This window comes from Oncorhynchus nerka, linkage group LG12 (assembly GCF_034236695.1).
Source record: "Oncorhynchus nerka isolate Pitt River linkage group LG12, Oner_Uvic_2.0, whole genome shotgun sequence".
NCBI classification, from domain to species: Eukaryota; Metazoa; Chordata; class Actinopteri; order Salmoniformes; family Salmonidae; genus Oncorhynchus; species Oncorhynchus nerka.
This window is the reverse complement of record NC_088407.1, coordinates 51,010,643-51,026,961: the sequence shown is the minus strand read 5'-3', so window position 1 is coordinate 51,026,961 and position 16,319 is coordinate 51,010,643. Positions and strand designations below refer to the sequence as shown.

Below are 16,319 nucleotides of genomic sequence, written 5' to 3'. Positions count from 1 at the left end.
TATAATAGATTTACGTGTACGCTAGGTACATTTTATTATCTTACCTCCCCACACTACATTACACTATCCTTACCTCCCCACACTACATTACACTATCCTTACCTCCCCACACTACATTACACTATCCTTACCTCCCCACACTACATTACACTACCCTTACCTCCCCACACTACATTACACTACCCTTACCTCCCCACACTACCCTTACCTCCCCACACTACATTACACTATCCTTACCTCCCCACACTACCCTTACCTCCCCACACTACATTACACTACCCTTACCTCCCCACACTACATTACACTACCCTTACCTCCCCACACTACCCTTACCTCCCCACACTACATTACACTACCCTTACCTCCCCACACTACCCTTACCTCCCCACACTACATTACACTATCCTTACCTCCCCACACTACCCTTACCTCCCCACACTACATTACACTATCCTTACCTCCCCACACTACATTACACTACCCTTACCTCCCCACACTACATTACACTATCCTTACCTCCCCACACTACATTACACTACCCTTACCTCCCCACACTACATTACACTACCCTTACCTCCCCACACTACATTACACTATCCTTACCTCCCCACACTACATTACACTACCCTTACCTCCCCACACTACATTACACTATCCTTACCTCCCCACACTACATTACACTACCCTTACCTCCCCACACTACATTACACTATCCTTACCTCCCCACACTACCCTTACCTCCCCACACTACATTACACTACCCTTACCTCCCCACACTACATTACACTATCCTTACCTCCCCACACTACATTACACTACCCTTTACCTCCCCCACACTACATTACACTACCCTTACCTCCCCACACTACCCTTACCTCCCCACACTACATTACACTATCCTTACCTCCCCACACTACCCTTACCTCCCCACACTACATTACACTATCCTTACCTCCCCACACTACATTACACTACCCTTACCTCCCCACACTACTACATTACACTATCCTTACCTCCCCACACTACATTACACTACCCTTACCTCCCCACACTACATTACACTACCCTTACCTCCCCACACTACATTACACTATCCTTACCTCCCCACACTACATTACACTACCCTTACCTCCCCACACTACATTACACTATCCTTACCTCCCCACACTACATTACACTACCCTTACCTCCCCACACTACATTACACTATCCTTACCTCCCCACACTACCCTTACCTCCCCACACTACATTACACTATCCTTACCTCCCCACACTACATTACACTACCCTTACCTCCCCACACTACATTACACTACCCTTACCTCCCCACACTACATTACACTACCCTAACCCCCCACACTACATTACACTACCCTTACCTCCACACACTACATTACACTACCCTTACCTCCCCACACTACATTACACTATCCTTACCTCCCCACACTACATTACACTACCCTTACCTCCCCACACTACATTACACTACCCTTACCTCCCCACACTACATTACACTACCCTTACCTCCCCACATTACATTACACTACCCTTACCTCCCCACACTACATTACACTACCCTTACCTCCCCACACTACATTACACTACCCTTACCTGCCCACACTACCCTTACCTCCCCACACTACATTACACTACCCTTACCTCCCCACACTACATTACACTACCCTTACCTCCCCACACTACCCTTACCTCCCCACACTACATTACACTACCCTTACCTCCCCACACTACATTACACTACCCTTACCTCCCCACACTACATTACACTATCCTTACCTCCCCACACTACCCTTACCTCCCCACATTACATTACACTACCCTTACCTCCCCACATTACACTACCCTTACCTCCCCACACTACCCTTACCTCCCCACACTACATTACACTACCCTTACCTCCCCACATTACACTATCCTTACCTCCCCACATTACACTATCCTTACCTCCCCACACTACATTACACTACCCTTACCTCCCCACACTACATTACACTATCCTTACCTCCCCACACTACCCTTACCTCCCACATTACATTACACTACCCTTACCTCCCACATTACACTACCCTTACCTCCCCACACTACCCTTACCTCCCCACACTACATTACACTACCCTTACCTCCCCACATTACACTACCCTTACCTCCCCACACTACCCTTACCTCCCCACATTACACTACCCTTACCTCCCCACACTACATTACACTACCCTTACCTCCCCACACTACATTACACTACCCTTACCTCCCCACACTACATTACACTACCCTTAGCTGCCCACACTACCCTTACCTCCCCACACTACATTACACTACCCTTACCTCCCCACACTACATTACACTACCCTTACCTCCCCACACTACATTACACTACCCTTACCTCCCCACACTACATTACACTACCCTTACCTGCCCACACTACCCTTACCTCCCCACACTACATTACACTACCCTTACCTCCCCACACTACATTACACTACCCTTACCTCCCCACACTACCCTTACCTACCCACACCACATTACACTACCCTTACCTCCCCACACTACATTACACTACCCTTACCTCCCCACACTACATTACACTACCCTTACCTCCCCACACTACATTACACTACCCTTACCTCCCCACACTACATTACACTACCCTTACCTCCCCACACTACATTACACTACCCTTACCTCCCCACACTACATTACACTACCCTTACCTCCCCCACTACATTACACTACCCTTACCTCCCCCACTACATTACACTACCCTTACCTCCCCACACTACATTACACTACCCTTACCTCCCCACACTACCCTTACCTCCCCACACTACATTACACTACCCTTACCTCCCCACACTACCCTTACCTCCCCACACTACATTACACTACCCTTACCTCCTGGGCACATTGGGAACATCGATGCAGGAGGACACTTGGTATGGTTTGCTTGTGCTCTGTGTTGCAGCAGGAGGATGAGGAGGGACGGTGGGGGAGGTCCAGACGTCCTGTAGTTTCCTCAGGACATGCTGTCCCAGAGCAGGCAGCAGGATGGCCACCTCATTATCCACATGGTTGTGTTGCTCCACCATCCCTGTGCACTCACGCCCTCCACACAACACATACACCTGTGGAGGGAGGGAGGGTTTAGAGACAGTGACATGTTAAATCGGGGAGGGAGGGAGGGAGGGAGTGGGAGGGAGCGAGAGAGAGAGAGAGAGAGAGAGGCAAAGCGAGAGACAGGCAGAGAGAGAGGGATAGAGAAGTACAACGACAAGTCAAAAACAACAAGTCAGAGTTAGTGTCAAGCTAGGGGGAGAGTGGTGCGAAAGACATAGCGAGACAGAGATATAAAAGAAAGAGAGAAAGCGATTCCTTGAGGTAGTCGTGCCACTCTGGCCATCAAACAGCCCAGTGGATAAAGGCAGAGTGACAGTGACAGAATGACAGTGGACTGCTGCCCAGCCTGTTCACCTGAGAGAGGAGTGAAATACTGTAGATGAGAAGAGATGGGATAAAGGCCAAAATATACTGATTTACATCAACACTGAAAACGAGGGAAAGATAATGGGAACAGACAGTGACAGACAGACACATTGGCTGTTTTTCTCTCAAGCAGAAAACAGAAGGCTGAGACCACATGGGGATAGATACAGATCACCCTGTTGCAGGAGAACTTTCCTGCAATGCAGGAAATTGAAAATGTGTAGTGTATTTGAGGTTTAGGCTTCTGAATTTTGTAGTTTCCACTTTGAAATTTCAGACATGATTTTCCCTTATGAAAAATGTATCAACCCTTTCAAAAATGTCCATTAACTAAAGTGGTTTCCTGTTGCTGCAGGATTCTTAAAATTGGCTCAAATGAAGATCCTACATCTGTAGTAGTTATAAAAAGTTATATAAGAACAGTGCATTCCACTTTTTCTCCCTCCCTCCCTCTCTTCTCTCACCTACACTCTGTCGATCTAGCCCCTTCTCTCCTCTACCCTCATCCCTTTCCCACTCTCCCTTCTCACCCTCTCTCCCGCCATCCCCCTTCTCTCCCCACCGCTCCCTGTCTCCCCTCTCCCTCACCTTCTGTCCAGGGTGTAGTTTGTAGTTGAACCTGCTGAGATGCTGGGGCCCTGGTGGTCCCATAGTTGGGCTCCCCACACCCCCCTCAGGGTCCCCGTGGGCCCCTGTCTCCAGTGTGCTCTCCATGGAGGGGCAGGAGGTACACAGCAATGCCCCTAGGGGGGAACGCTTCCCCAGACGAGTCTTGGGTAACATGGTTGGGAGTAACACTTTGTCTGTAGACTCAGAAGATCTATTGAGGTTTGGTTCTCTGGAACAATGGCAAAGACTGGTCGTAGAATAGGACGGAGTGAGAGAGAGGTACAGCTGAAAGAGAAGAAACAAGATTGGAGAAAACGTCTTCCGCGATACTTCTGCGATGCGAATTGAATCCAGCCCTTAGAAATTGACCATCTGCTTTCAATACATTATATAACAGAGAAAATCTTTGTGCTCCATTTCCTATTGTATTTCACGCTTCAAAGCCCTATAAAGTTGCCTTCATTGACATAGTCATATCTGTCCAGATGCATGTGTTGATGCCATGAGCCTTGATGGATTGTTTAAATGTGCGGGGAAGGCATTTTTGAACACCCGTCTCAGACCACAATGTACCCCTCTCCCCACCTCCTCTCCTTAAAAGCTCTTGGTTGAAATTGCTCCTGATCTTGGATAAGATTACCATATCCGCCAACCCTATCCTTGACCATTAGAGGGATAAAAACAAATTTGACCCCAAATCAGTGGGTAGAAGCGACCCCTTTTTTACACCGCCCTCTGACTATATACGGTATGTGTAGTGGCTTGGGATTAGATGGCTCAAGCTAATAAAGCTACAACTAGTGTTACACGGTATACTGAACACGAAAAACGGTTCGGTACGAGAATATTTGTTACTTTCGGTATTTCTGTCAAATGTGTCTCATGGATCAAGCCTGTCTATATCAGTGCAGCCGACCCCTTATCATAGCTCAGCTCACCCTGCCTGCTCCACTTACTCACTGCTAGCCTGCACTGCATCATGTTAGCTCCACTTACTCACTGCTAGCCTGCACTGGGAGTCTGAGCTGCATCATTATAGCTCCACTCACTCACTGCTAGCCTGCACTGGGAGTCTGGGCTGCCACATGTTAGCTCCACTTACTCACTGCTAGCCTGCACTGGGAGTCTGGGCTGCCTCATGTTAGCTCCACTTACTCACTGCTAGCCTGCACTGGGAGTCTGGGCTGCATTGTGTTAGCGCCACACTCATGCTGCACAGAAGTTAACAGTCTTGGAGAAGGGAGCAATTCAGGGCGTTCCTGCATGTGGTCATTCTTGCATCTGCAGGAACACCTCTTGATACTTGTATTGTTACATTTTTAAGCTGGGACAGGTGGGGGCGCTCCAGTACAGTAGGTATCATAAGGGACATAGTCTTTTCACGCTACTTTGATACAAAGTGATTTAAGTAGCAGGTTAGGAGAGCATTTTCGCTAACCGTAACCCCTTTCCTAACCTTAACCACAGTTTCCTAACCTGCTACGTTAATTATCCTAACCTGATGCGTAAGTTCTCCTAACCTGCTACAAAAAAGTAACTTCAGTATCGAAGTAGCGTGAAAAGAGTGTTTCCCAGTAGCGACCTTCGCCCCTGCCCGTCGGGAACTGTTGACGGCAAGAGCAGGTGTTCGGAAGGCTGAAGCAAAGGACACTGTGCTAGCTAGCTAGTCCTACGTAAGACTCGGTACACAGCAGGTGGGAGGTGACGAGCAAGCTAGCTAGTTCGCTAGCACACGGTGTAACTCCCGCTTCCCGCCTGCTGTGTACCGGAATAGCTAAAGGGAAGCAGGGGCAACACCGGTAGACAGTGGGTGTGTTTGGCGAATGATGTCAGGGAGGTGCATCTGCGATAGCCGAGTTGAAAACTGTAGTGCTTTTCAAACAGCAAGGCTCAGATCAACACAACATGGCAGTGTCAACATAGATGCTATTGCTTATAAAAGTTTTTCTTTATAAATGTAGAAATAAACTTCTCTATACACCCCATATTCCACACTCACAAAATGAAAACATAGCGTGTGTGTGTACAATTAATTGGTTAGATATCAAATATCACTTTCATTTGTAGCCTATCCCCTGTAGCTTTAGAATCGTGGCAAAGTTGTTTGCTGTTTCACAGTCATGTCTTTGGCCACGTTCGTGTGGGTCAAACAAAAACACCCTAATGATTGGTTGACAAATAGTGCCTCCCACAATGCAGGTGATGGTTGCATGGTGTAGTTGGTGAGAAGCAACTACAGTGACTTGAAGGCGACTTCATAAAAAAACGTATGACCTTTGATCACATGATTTTTGTAAAGTTCATGCAGTCGACATGTAGTTGCAAGTCAGAAAAATGTTATACCCCTAATGCAACACATTTGAAAGGTGGTGACCAACATTGGTCAACATCTTGACAAAAGTGATCTGCTTGAATGCGCCCGGTGTTCATCGCACCACCTGCACCTGCCTGTTGTTCTTCGCACCTGCCTGTTGGGTACTGCAGTTCTGTTAAGGGCAGGTGTTCGGCAGATGGGAGCGAAGGACACAGTGTGCTAGCTAGCTAGTCCTAGGAGGACTCCGGTACACAACATGCGGGAGGCAGGGGAGACACTGTGTGTTAGCTAACTAGCAAGCTAGCTAGCACATGGTGTCACTAACTAGTAAACTAGCTATTTAGCTAGCACATGGTGTCACTAACTAGCAAGCTAGCTAGCACATGGTGTCACCCCCGCCTGCTGTGCACTAGAGTAGCTGGCGGAAGGCGGAGCCGACAGGTAGACAATGTCCTTCGCCCCTGCTTGTCGGACACAGTATTCCCACTGTTCTGTGGGGGGAGGGGGGGGGATCATGCAGGAACCAATGGGATGCTCGGAGGGGCATTAATGAAGGAACCAATGGGATGCTTGAGGGAAGGCCCACACACAGAAACGCCCTGAATTGCAGACTAATAGAATAATGCGACACGGCATGTGGAAATTTTCACTTGACAGTGATCAGGTTTACATTCACATCCACATCCATGTTTACAATAACCCCAAAAAGCTTGTATCCCAGTTATGAGAAACTCAGATAAGATGCCTGGGATATGCTGTTCTAAGACGGGATACTGTGGCATGTAAACGTCTAATCCCCTTTACTGTTGTTTTTGCGGTCTGCGCAGGCTCCATTTCTCAAATCACGTGTGTTGTGTGATGATGTTTTCATCCGATTGTCAAACAAATCACCATAATAATTCCATAATAATTTTGCATACTATCATTAATTTACTATAAATTAAATTACGTTTCTGCTTATAATTTCCGACATTTGCTAGGCCATATTATCATTTCCAACATTTGGTAGGCCATTTGTCTGTCAACTATAGTTTGATAAATGCAGCTTCTCTTCTGTCATCATTTGTTCCCCAGAAGACTAAATAAAGAATAATATCTTACATTGATAGAATGAATGCATTAGTAATCTAGTTGACACTGGTAAAGTTGTCTGTTTCGTTTAGGGACCAGGGAGAAAACACAAAAACTCCACAAAACAGTGGAAAACGGAAATTAGGAAATGAAAAGCTGAGAAAAGGACAAAACACATTTCTGATAAGGCTTCCATTCATCTTGGGTGCATATTTTATGTGGTTCAAATACTGTCTGCAGATATAGTGTCAGAGATAACACATTAGATGCACATTCCTATTTTCTCAAGCGATGCTGAAAGAAAGAAATCATATTTCTCCACTCCTGTTCCCGAGACAAAATGAACATTGGTTGTATAATTTCACTGCAAAAATGCACAATTTTGCAGGAGTTAATATTATATTACACTACATGTGAGCGGTTATAGGCCTAGAGTCAGTGTCCAGATTTCAGTTACTCTTCCATTTAACCAATATGAACTTAAATGAGGAATATTCTGTTCATTCATGGATACAGGGATACTCATGAGCAGGATATCAAAAGGTGCATGTAAACAGCATATCCCGAATAAAATGTTAAGCGGGATATGAGCTGCTATCTGGAATACTGTGTGCATGTAAACGTGATCAGTACATGAAGATACTGGTAGCTTCCAGCTCTGTAGGCTTCCCTTGCTAGCTGACAGCTAAAGCTAACATCAATCCACTACCCAAGTACTTTGGTTGCAGTGGTGTAAAGTATTTTACTAAAAATACTTTAAAGTACTACTTAAGTAGTTTTTGGGGGTATCTGTACTTTACTTTTTATATTTTTGCCAACTTTTACTTCACTACATTCCTAAATAAAATAATGTACTTTTTACTCCATACATTTTCCCTGACACCCAAAAGTTTTTGTTGCATTTTGACAGGAAAATGATCCAATTCACACACTTATCAAGAGAACATCCCTGGTCATCCCTACTGCCTCTGATCTGGAAGACTCACTAAACACAAATGCTTCGTTTGTAAATGATGTCTGAGCGTTGGAGTGTGCCCCCTGGCTATCTGCCAATCATTTAAAAAAAACATTGTTTAATATAAGGAATTTGAAATGGTTTGTACTTTTACTTTCACATTTGATACTTAAGTACATTTTAGCAATTCCATTTACTTTTGATACATAAGTATATTTAAAACCAAGTACTTTTAGACTTTTACTCAAGTAGTATTTTACTGGGTGACTTTCACTTTCACTTGAGTCATTTTCTATTAAGATATCTTTACTTTGACTCAAGTATGAAAATGTAGTACTTTTTCCACCACTGTTTGGTTGTGAATCACATAACTATACAAAAATGATACATTTCTTTAAAATAGTATTTGATAGGCTGAAATATTCTTTGAGGACTTTTCTCAGCACTTAAAAAATGTGCAAACCATAATGCTAAATATGCTTATTTCAAAGACAATTGCAACCAAAAGCATTAGTCATTCACTTATTTGGTCTCTCTCTCACATCTCTCCCAAAGAATATCAGCAAATGAAGTCATTACTGGTTAAAGAGACAGTGCACATTTTGATAGAAGAGGCTACTTCAATGCAAAAGATGCCCAAAGATTGTCGTGGTATCGTTTTGGTATCGAGTATTGTGATACTAAACATTGTATCGATATCGAAGTCAAAATTCCGGTATCGTGACAACACTAATTAGAACACAAAAATGTCCCATGATGACCTATTTTGAAGCCTTTCTATTTCGGACACTGTTGTTCATCATTAGATTTGTCTTGATACTTATTTAAAGAGAGGAAGGGCTGGTTGCTGGTCAGACCATCTACACACAGAGCTAAAGTTAGCTGCAATTCAACATCCCAATGGAATGTTTAGGCCTACCTTAGGTTTTAACATACAATTACGTAACAGTAGCCTGTAAATATTCTCTTCAAACCAGACAGAATATGAATGACATAGTTATTACAAAAGAGTGCACTACTAATGACTCTTTCCACTTGTTGAATTTCATGTTATTCAAGTTACCCTGCACATATTCAAAATACATGATTATGTCAAAATACTTTGTATTTACCCTGCTTAGGGAAAAGGCTAAAAGTCAAGACACTGCTCCAATGATAGTCTCCAAACAGTCTCCAATAAGTCCCCAATAAGTCTACAATCAGTCTCCAATCAGTCTCCAAACAGTCTCCAAACAGTCTCCAATAAGTTGAGGTGGGATTCTTCAATAATACTCTCCCAATAATTACTGAACGTTCCCCTGCAAAGCGGAGGACTCATTCTACCACCAATCACGCTTCCTGTCTCACGTAGTCAATAAAAATCAATATTTGGATGTCATCATGAAACTGATGCAAGTCTCAATACCAGAGAGCAAGACAGACACAGAGAGTCATCCTTTCTACAGAGTACAGAAGAAGAATTTACAGGTGGGAAAGATTTGGGGTGGGGAGTGTGGAGTAGAGTGCAGGGTGGGGGAGAGAGGAGGGGAGTGTATGTATGTGTGTGTGTGTGTGTAAGCAACACCAACGCCACCAAGGAAGCCAAAGACTGAGTAGTACAGATACTAATTACAAATCAAATGTATTGGTCACATGCACCTAATACAACAGGTGTAGACTTTACAGTGAAATGCTTACTTATGAGCCCATTCCCAACAATGCAGAGGTAAAAAGTAAGACAAATATTTTCAAAATAAAAAGGAAATAGAAACACAATAAAAACATTAACGAGGCTATACAGTTGAAGTCAGAAGTTTGCATACACTTAGGTTGGACTCATTAAAAACGTGTTTTTCAACCACTCCAAATTATGTGGATATATTGAAGCAACATCTCAAGACATCCGTCAGGAAGTTCAAGCTTGGTTGCAAATGAGTCTTCCAAATGGACAATGACCCCAAGCATACTTCCAAAGTTGTGGCAAATGGCTTAAGGACAACAAAGTCAAGGTATTGGAGTGGCCATCACAAAGCCCTGACCTCAATCCTGTAGAATATTTGTGGGAAGAACTGAAAAAGCGTGTGCGAGCAAGGAGGCCTACAAACCTGACTCAGTTACACCAGCTCTGTCAGGAGTAATGGGTCAAAATTCACCCAACTTATTGTGGGAATCTTGTGGAAGGCTACCCAAAATGTTTGACCCAAGTTAAACAATTTAGAAGCAATGCTACCAAAGACTAATTGAGTGTATGTAAACTTCTGACCCACTGGGAATGTGATGAAAGAAATAAAAGTGTATAAAACTGTACATAGAAGGAGTACCAGTACTGAGTCAATGTGCAGGGGTACGAGGTAGCTGAGGTAATTGAGGTAATACAGTATGTACATGTGGGTAGGGGTCTGTTGCTGAGAATTTTCCTGCACTGCAGGAAATGCAAACTTGTAGTGTATTTGAGTTTTTAAAAGGCTTCTAAAGTTTGTAATTTCCACTTTGAAATTTCAGACTCGATTTGACCGAATGAAAAGTTGATCAACCTCTACAAAAATGTGCATTAATTATAATCCGCATAATAATTCACATTTTCCTGCTGTAGCAAGATGGCTCAAATTAAGATCCAAATTTGTATGAAAGAGACTAGGAGAATGAGAGTGAGAAGGAGACATCTCTGAAGGTCTGGTTGGTAACTGCCATAAAAAAAAACTCCAATTACAGTCAGGTTTTTTCTCTCCATCCCCCTCCTTGATTCCAGTAATGGTTGACTCATTGTAGTAATAGTGAACTGATCTGATCGTAACAGCATTTCCTTTGATTGCACAACATTGGCCTTCTGTGTTACAGTAGCTCTCTACTGTACATGCCACAATTGCCAGTTACAGACGGCATACTTTATTTATTTATTTGACCTTTATTTAACTAGGCAAGTCAGTTAAGAACAAATTCTTATTTACAATGACAGCCTACTGTCAGGGGCAGAACAACAGATTTTTACCTTGTCAGCTTGGGGATTTGATCCAGCAAGCTTTTGATTACTGACCCAATGCTCTAACCACTAGGCTACCTGCCGCCCCATACTGTCAGGAATACTAGGGAAAAAACACATCCTAAAAGGTGTTTGTAATTCTGACCAGAATGTGATTATTATTATTTAACTATGCAAGTCAGTTAAGAACAAACTCTTATTTACAACGATGTCCTACACCAGCCAAACCAATTGTGTGCCACCCTACGGGTCTCCCAATCACGGCCAGTTGCAATGCAGCCTGGAATCAAACCAGGGTAGTGACACCTCTAGCACTGAGATGCAGTGCCTTAGACTGCTGCGCCACAAGGATACCTAAGAGGGCAAGGGGGGCCCAAATCCCCTTGAATTACAGATGAGGCCCCTTTTATTTTTATTTATTTAACCTTTATTTAACTACCTATGCATGTGCATGCAAATGTAATCCTCTACTTTCTTAATATTTGTTTCTAAATATTATTTTCAGGAAAGTAATATTGTTTTTATTTCAAATCAGTTTGCTCTGAAGAGTATGTCCTTGAGTATTGTCCATGACAGAAAGTTGGGGGTGTTCGTTTCATTTGGAACACACTTTTATATTCATATTTACCACTGTAACAGTTCAACACTGCATTTTAAAGAAATGGAATCGGCAAATTAGCATTATTTAGAGCCCCCCAAAGTTTGGCTTTTGTCCCTGCAGGAGGCCTTTTGCCTTTTGATAGCCCGTCATTGTAAATAAGAATGTGTTCTTAACTGACTTGCCTCGTTAAATAAAGGTTAAATCAAATAAATAAATAGCTTTATTATCACTGTCATCGTCATTCTCATCAGTGTATATCTCCACATCTTTACTATTACTTAATGTAATAACATGATAATAACAACGCAGCATAATAACGTTGACCAGGGGGTGAATGGGAAGCTTTAATTCAAGGTGTCAATCAATGTCATCATCATTGCATTAAGAAGCGTTGTGCTTACAAAAACATCACTCTGAAGGAGTGTCCACCCCCTATCGGTAAAGAGTGGTATGACCACGCATGCCCGCACTAACTGCCCATTGTGTATTTTCCTTACCAAAACAACTTCTAGGTGAGCTTACTAACCATGGCGTTACATTAAAAAAAATACCATGAAAATACCACCATGTTATCCCTAATGCAGCAATATCCTCACCACAACACTTTTAATGTAAATATTTTATTCACTATAATGCATAATAATTGTTTTATTAGTATATATGTTTTTTGCATGTTTACAGGTTCCACAATAATAGGATCATCTTGGAAGTTAAAAGGAATCAATTTATTAACAAGGTTATTGTAACAAAGGAGCACTGCGCACAAGAGAGTTTAGGATGCAAAACATGACTTTTACAGTAGCCCAGCCTACATTCTGATACTCTGTTATGTTTTGAAAGAAAATGTCCGTACAGCACTACTCAGCATTGCTTCATTGAAGAATGATTGATGGCCCACAAATAAAAACAGTGAGTCTGTTTTGACTGCGTCCTCCTGATATTCTTTGCCACTCGACAGTTGATCAACATGGTCATATAAAAATGAGCCCCAATACATTTTGCAGCGATCAGATCAACACGTTTTTTTTTCATGTTTACAAATAAACATATACCCTTACAATCGAGTCCTTATGCAATACAGAAGAAATCTACTAGAACATTGACAAGCATCGGTGAAAAATGCATCATAAACAGCACTTTTCTTTGAGAAAAACAACCCAAAGTTTCAATGGGTACAGTGCACTTACCTCCGCCAATTTTTTAACACACCCCCTTCCTTCAAGCTCGCTTTAACCGGCTGTAACTTGAAATGCTATTTTCTGTGCCTGGAAAAGGGGTTGTATGCTGGTTATATCCAAACCCGATATGGAGTCAGGGGCAGGATTGGAATGGAGCTTTTATTCTGCTAAAACAGTCTCAAGTAAATACCATACAATGCCCATGGACGCAAATAACCGTGTACTTTACATGTAGCCTCAATCGGATAGATAAATCAGCGGCGGTGAAGCCATTTTAGTGTGGAAATATAGCTGTAGGTGTCAAGTTTTGATATTAACACACGACATTCAATTCCGGGTTTTCTTAAACTCTATATTCAGCGGGGTTTTCAGGTCTTCTAGTAAACAAGCTAACCATGTGGTAAAGATGTCGGCGTTCATTGGTCAAACCCTGTTTTTCAAGACACACGTCCCACAAATCTCACTTGTTTACAGTGGCCTGTAGTTGGGCGTGCTTGAGTGGAGCTCACAATGGACGTACAGTAACTAAACCAGGTTACATTGTTGTATCTCTGCCCTGCTGCAGAAAGCAAATAACTACGTTTAACGTTGCTTCAGTGCTAGCTGGTCATAGGCTGCAATAGGGAAACTGGGGATGTTTGAAATGAATGAATGGAGAAAGACAAGCCTACTGATTATACATATATGTCATCTACTATTATTTTTATTCGGACTACAGTGTTGTTATTGTCATATCATACCCCTCCACAACATGAACAATGTTGCTACTTGTATGTAGCGACGTCATCATAATCTCAGTATTGATCAGCGTTCGACAAGACATTGCAGCGTTTGACAAAACGAGTCGGGCGAGATTTGCTGTGACTGACACAGTAGGCTAAATGCAGCCCACACTGCCTCCGTTTACACTAATGATAAGGTGTTGTGAGTTTTCCTTTTCTTGAGGTGAAAACAACAAATACCTACTGTATGTGCAGTTTGGTATGCGGATTGCTTGTGTGGGCGGGGAGTCCCCAATATGGATTACATAACAGGCTACAGCAGCAATATAGACGCAGGGATGATGTTTGTACAGCCAAATAGATGCAGGGATGATGCTTTTACAGCAATATAGATGCAGGGATGCTGTTTCTATGTCTTTCATTTTTTTCACCTTCCCCGGCTGAGCCGGGGAAAGATTTAACATCCCCATGCCGCCTCTGCATGGCAAGCGCATGCTCTACGTTCGGGTGAACATGTGGTCGGTCGGGCGAATATATATATATGCGCGCACGGCCGAACGCGTTCACACACACACACACAGACTGAACAGCTGCATTGAGAGAGCATAGGCCAACGCACGGTGGGTGTGTGAGTCATTGGCGCTCTAGAGACTGGTGTTGCGAAACACTGGTCCAATGACCCAGATACAGCAGGAGTATTATACATAGGCCTCCTTCTCAGTTTTCATCCACCTGGCTACTAAATTACCCATCTCAATCATGCAAAAATAAGTGCTCCATTCCCTAAAAAAATGAATACAAGCATAGTCTAGTCACTGCAGCAAATCATCTCTCTATTTCTCTCTCTCTCACACACACAGACTAACATGTCTCTCTCTAACACACACACACCTCTGCACGTTAACCATTACAAAATCAGGCATGCAGGCCTAGGTTAATCGCTCATGGACTGACAGGAAAACTACATTTTTAGTTCTGGGTTAACTGAGATTAAGCCAAGGTTGGTCGTGATGTTCGCCTGTTGTTTCTCTCACGTGTGTTTCCCATGACTATGAGAATCTGAGGTTCCCTATAGCCCACTCCCCACATTCCTACTATTGGTCCACTCCGTGGGTGTGTCGCAGTTACCCTATCGGTGCCATGTCTGAGTCTCTTTTTTAAAAATATATATATAAAATGGAAGAGAGTGCCAACAGATTTATAATGCTGATGCACTCAAATGTTCCACATGGAGATGCAAGGATTGGACTTTACACTTTAAGTATTCAAACTAAAAAATAACTTGTAAAAATAATAGAAGACTGCTTGTTAATCTGCATGATATCAGTTTGCAAAGCAGATGTACAGTTGAAGTCGGTAGTCTACATACACTTAGGTTGGAGTCATTAAAACTCGTTTTTCAACCATTCCACAAATTTCTTGTTAACAAACTATAGTTTTGGCAAGTCGGTTAGGACATTACTGTGTGCATGACAAAAGTCATTTTTACAAAAATTGTTTACAGATTATTTCACTGTAAACAATTTCAGTGGGTCAGAAGTTTACACACACTGTGCCTTTAAAAACAGCTTGGAAAATTCCAGAAAATTATGTCATGGCCTTAGAAACTTCTGATAGGCTAATTGACATAATTTTAGTCAGTTGGAGGTGTACCTGTAACGGCTGTTTGAAGAAGAAGACCAAGGTGCAGCGTGGTAAGTGTTCATGACTTATTAATAGAACTGAACACTGAATAACAAAGAGAACGAACGAAACCGAAACAGTTCTGTCTGGTGCAGACACAAAAACAGAAAACAACTACCCACAAAACACAGGTGGGAACAGGCTACCTAAGTATGGTTCTCAATCAGAGACAACGATAGACAGCTGCCTCTGATTGAGAACCACACCCGGCCAAACACCCAGAAATAGAAAAAGCCCTGACCAAACCAAAATAGAGACATAAAATAGAGACATAAAAAGGATCTCTAAGGTCAGGACGTGACAGTACCTGTGGATGTATTTCAAGGCCTACCTTCAAACTCAGTGCCTCTTTGCTTGACATCATGGGGAAATCAAAAGAAATCAGCCAAGACCTCTGAAAAAGTCTGGTTCATCCTTGGGAGCAATTTCCAAATGCCTGAAGGGACCACGTTCATCTGTACAAACAATAGTACGCAAGTATAAACACCATGGGACCATGCAGCCGTCATACCGCTAAGGAAGGAGACGTATTCTGTCTCCTAGAGATGAACGTACTTTGGTGCGAAAAGTGCAAATCAATCCCAGAACAACAGCAAAGGACCTTGTGAAGATGCTGGAGGAAACAGGTACAAACGTATCTATATCAACATAACCTGAAAGGCCGCTCAGCAAGTAAGAAGCCACTGCTCCAAAACCGCCATAAAAAAGCCAGACTACGGTTTGCAGCTGCAC

General features: G+C 43.0%; 1 protein-coding gene across 1 annotated transcript in view; it reads right to left on the bottom strand.

Moving 5' to 3' along the window:
• The window catches only part of LOC115138335 (zinc finger protein 395), a 52,299-nt gene extending 38,795 nt beyond the window's left edge, over nucleotides 1-13,504 (bottom strand). The window contains exons 1-3 of the mRNA XM_029675093.2: nucleotides 13,192-13,504; nucleotides 4,084-4,389; nucleotides 2,908-3,137 (exon numbers count right to left, since the gene is read on the bottom strand). Coding sequence (XP_029530953.1) covers nucleotides 2,908-3,137; nucleotides 4,084-4,278 — 425 coding nt within the window. The 5' untranslated portion in view covers nucleotides 4,279-4,389; nucleotides 13,192-13,504. The remainder of the gene's footprint in view (nucleotides 1-2,907; nucleotides 3,138-4,083; nucleotides 4,390-13,191) is intronic.
• Between the last annotated feature and the right edge of the window lie 2,815 nt (nucleotides 13,505-16,319).